The 4,051-nt window shown below is 31.3% G+C and overlaps 1 protein-coding gene across 3 annotated transcripts in view; it reads right to left on the bottom strand.

The window, feature by feature from the left end:
- Positions 1–4,051, bottom strand: part of abhd8a (abhydrolase domain containing 8a) — a 17,610-nt gene that overhangs the window by 2,688 nt on the left and 10,871 nt on the right. For all 3 annotated transcript variants that reach the window (XM_016496352.1, XM_016496360.1, XM_016496370.1), the window contains exons 3-4: positions 3,022–3,192; positions 2,707–2,923 (exon numbers count right to left, since the gene is read on the bottom strand). In XM_016496352.1, the coding sequence (XP_016351838.1) occupies positions 2,707–2,923; positions 3,022–3,192 (388 nt within the window). The remainder of the gene's footprint in view (positions 1–2,706; positions 2,924–3,021; positions 3,193–4,051) is intronic.

The raw sequence follows: 4,051 nt of genomic DNA, 5'->3' as shown, positions 1-4,051 counted from the left end.
ATTATGTAAACAAAAACTTTTATTTTGGATGCGATTAATCGTTTGACAGCAGTAATAAATATATATTTTAATTTTTATATGTAATGTAAAATTAATACTAAGCTGCTGATTTTTCTTGTCACTGCACTCAACTGCGCTTTATTTTGGATGCGTAGATCGATCGGTAACATCACTTTCAGATAAAGGATCTGCACTCGCTGTAACTATGCAAATAAGGTTTATAAAATACATAACATTTAAATGTATATATGTATTTATCTAATTTAAATAAAAATTACATATAATTTAAATATTTCTAACTTAAACTAAACAAATATTTTTATATTAGATAAATACTACATTATATACATTTACGTTTTATCAGATAAAGGATCTGCACTCGCTGTATCTTCTTAATGATTTGTAATTTATTTTAATTTTGCAACAGAGCAATCAAAAATCAAACGTTTTGGCAGCAAGCCTTCTTCAGTGAATCACACAATAACATTTCCTACAAGATTTTTAAAAAAAAATGATTAGCTGAAGGCGGCTTGTTGCCGAAAGTGAATCTGAAAAGTGATCTGAAACTGTGGTTTTGTATATTTGTCTAATTTTTGAATTGTCCACATGAATTCAGACAGTCAGTCTTACTGTTTGATTTGAACTATTTATTTTGCAGTTTCTAATTTATTGTGGTTTTGCAGAACATCTGCACTCTGTGTTTTGTTTAACAGTGTTGAGACCCTCCTATCTGCCTGCAGGGAGTCCTCACTGACTACAGCAGTACAATGAGACGTCAGTGTTTCATTCAGAGCACATCTGCATGAGGACATGTGTAATGCTCCTCTACTCATCAACAGGCCATTACAGCACAGAGACGCTCTTGTGTTGAAGAGGAGAGCCGTGAGTGAGCCAACATCACACTGTTATTCTACACACACTATAGAATCAAAGGCTGCGTCCCACTTCACATATATACAAGACCATATATGCGAATCTCACAACAAAAATGTTCCACTTATCCCCAAATCAAACAAAGGAAATAATAAATCATATTTTGCAGGAAGATGAAAATGAAGCCTATTATTTCAGAACTTAAGATGTTTGCATTGTGACATTGTCATAACAATTAAGCACATTCTCACCATAAATTCTCATAACGGGCATGCTTGCACTTTACTTTTTATTTATTTATTTTTTGTAGTTTATGTAGTTCTCATTATTCTCAATGGGGAATCTCATTAGGTTATCATTATTGAAGTAGTATTTTTACTGTATTGCAGTTAAACAATTGCATTTGCAATTGTAATATCATATTTATTAAACCATATTTTTGTAATTAAAATATTTCTTGCAAGAAAGTCCTAAAGTCCTAAAATTTATTGCAAAAAGTCCTAAAATGTATCACAAAAATGTTGTTAAATTTATTGCAAAAAAAGTCCACTTATTTGGCAAAAAGTCCTAAAATGTATTGCAAAAGTCCTAAAATGTATCGCAAAAATGTCCCAAAATATATCGCAAGAATGTCCTAAAATGTACCATAAAGTCCTAAAATGTATCGCAAAAAGTCCTACATTTTATAGCAAAAAAATCATAAAAGTATTGCAAAAGTCCTAAAATGTATCACAAAAATGTGAAATTTATTGCAAAAAAAGTCCACTTATTTGGCAAAAAGTCCTAAAATGTATTGCAAACAATTCCTAAAATGTATTGCAAAAGTCCTAAAATGTATCGCAAAAATGTCCCAAAATGTATCGCAAAAAGTTCTACATTTTATAGCAAAAAAAGTCATAAAAGTATTGCAAAAGTCCTAAAATGTATCACAAAAATGTTACATTTATTGCAAAAAAGTCCACTTATTTGGCAAAAAGTCCTAAAATGTATTGCAAAAAATTCCTAAAATGTATTGCAAAAGTCCTAAAATGTATCACAAAAATGTTAAATTTATTGCAAAAAAGTCCACTTATTTGGCAAAAAGTCCTAAAATGTATTGCAAAAAATTCCTAAAATGTATTGCAAAAGTCCTAAAATGTATCACAAAAATGTTAAATTTATTGCAAAAAAGTCCACTTATTTGGCAAAAAGTCCTAAAATGTATTGCAAAAAATTCCTAAAATGTATTGCAAAAGTCCTAAAATGTATCACAAAAATGTTAAATTTATTGCAAAAAAGTCCACTTATTTGGCAAAAAGTCCTAAAATGTATTGCAAAAAATTCCTAAAATGTATTGCAAAAGTCCTAAAATGTATCACAAAAATGTTAAATTTATTGCAAAAAAGTCCACTTATTTGGCAAAAAGTCCTCAAATGTATTGCAAAAAATTCCTAAAATGTATCGCAAAAAGTCCTGCATTTTATAGCAAAAAAGTCATAAAAGTATTGCAAAAATCCAAAAATGTATCACAAAAATGTGCCAAAATGTATCGCAAAAATGCATCACAAAAAGGTCCTAAAATGTATCGCAAAAAATTCCAAAATTTTATTGCAAAAAAAGTCCTATAATGTATCGCCAAAATGTCCTGAAAAGTATTGCAAAAATGTCCTGAAATTAATACCAAAAATCTCCTAAACTCTATTGCAAAAAAGTTCTAAAACTTATTGCAAAAGTACATACTTTTAGAGAGTAGTAAAAGTATGTGAATTGTGACAGCCAAAGAAAGCACCATCCTTATAGTGTCACACAAGAAATGATATCACCGCAATGAAAATCTATTTAATGTGCTCAAACCTCTGCCATCCGCTGATCCTCATCAATCGGCACAAACTTGTCGTACATGCCGTGCACCAGCAGTATGGGGACGGTCAGCTCAGCGTGGTAAATCTCGTCCCCCTCGGGCCAGTACTGACCGCTCATCATCGCTCGCAGAACAAACGGAGACACGTTAAAAGCGTTTCCCTCTTTCAGAAGCTGCTTCTCTTTAGCGCCCTGTCTGGCGAAACCAGCTCTGTGCGCAAAACAAAAGAAAAGATCCATTTTCAACATGCTACAGGTTATGCTCAAACGACTCTTGTTTTTGCAGAAGTTGTTATTTTGGGCTCTTACTTGAGGAAGCTCCAGGCCAGGCAGGGTGACAGACAGTGCAGGACGCAGGAGGGCAGCTGGAAGATGGAGCACAGGCTGGGCTCCAGGGCCGTGGGGCCGCCTCCATTGATCATCACCACCTTATGCACCTGCTCCGGATACTCGTGTGCCAGGAACGTACAGAACGACACCCTGCACAGGAACAGTAAGTCAGTAAGAAACACAAGGCTTCAGTGAATTATAGAGCTTGCAGTCATAAGTTTGGCAAACTTGACTAAATCAGTGTTATTTTAGCATTATTTATATACTATTGTAGTATTTATTCATATTTTTTATTAGATTTATTTTCATATTTTCAGTTCTCAAGTATTAGTAATTTTATCTAGTAATTAGTACTTATTTTATTCCAGTTAGTTTCCAAAGCAACATTTAAGTTTTTCATGAAATATTTATATTTTTATTTTATTTCAGCTTTATTTATATTAATGAAAGCAGTTATTAATAGTAACTTTTAGTTTTAGTAATATTTATATTACATATTATAGTATTCATTAATATTTTATTAGATTTTTTTATATTGTCATTTCTCAAATTGTTAGAATTTTGTCATTTTTATTCGTTTTTTCTATTTAAATAATTCAATTTAACGTTTTTATTTTATTAATTTTTAGTAATTTTAGTAATTTTCTAGTAATTTTAGTACTTAGTATCTATCTACTATCTCTCATCAATTGTTCTGTTTATCATCAGTCATTCTATCTATCTATCTATCTATCTATCTATCTATCTATCTCTATCGTTCTATCGTTCTATCTATCTATTGTTCTATCGTTCTATCTATCTATCGTTCTATCTATCTATCTAACTATCGTTCGTTCGTTCGTTCGTTCTATCTATCGTTCTATCGTTCTGTCGCTCTATCATTCTATCATTTTATCTCATTCTGTCAATCTATCTATCTATCTATCGTTCTATCTATCGTTCTATCTATCTAACTATCTATCTATCTATCATTCTATCTATCTATCTATATATCTATCGTTCTATCGTT

This window comes from Sinocyclocheilus anshuiensis, unplaced genomic scaffold, assembly GCF_001515605.1.
Source record: "Sinocyclocheilus anshuiensis isolate Anshui unplaced genomic scaffold, SAMN03320099.WGS_v1.1 scaffold217, whole genome shotgun sequence".
NCBI lineage: Eukaryota > Metazoa > Chordata > Actinopteri > Cypriniformes > Cyprinidae > Sinocyclocheilus > Sinocyclocheilus anshuiensis.
The sequence above is the reverse complement of the archived record's forward strand: the minus strand, read 5'-3'. Positions and strand labels throughout refer to the sequence as shown.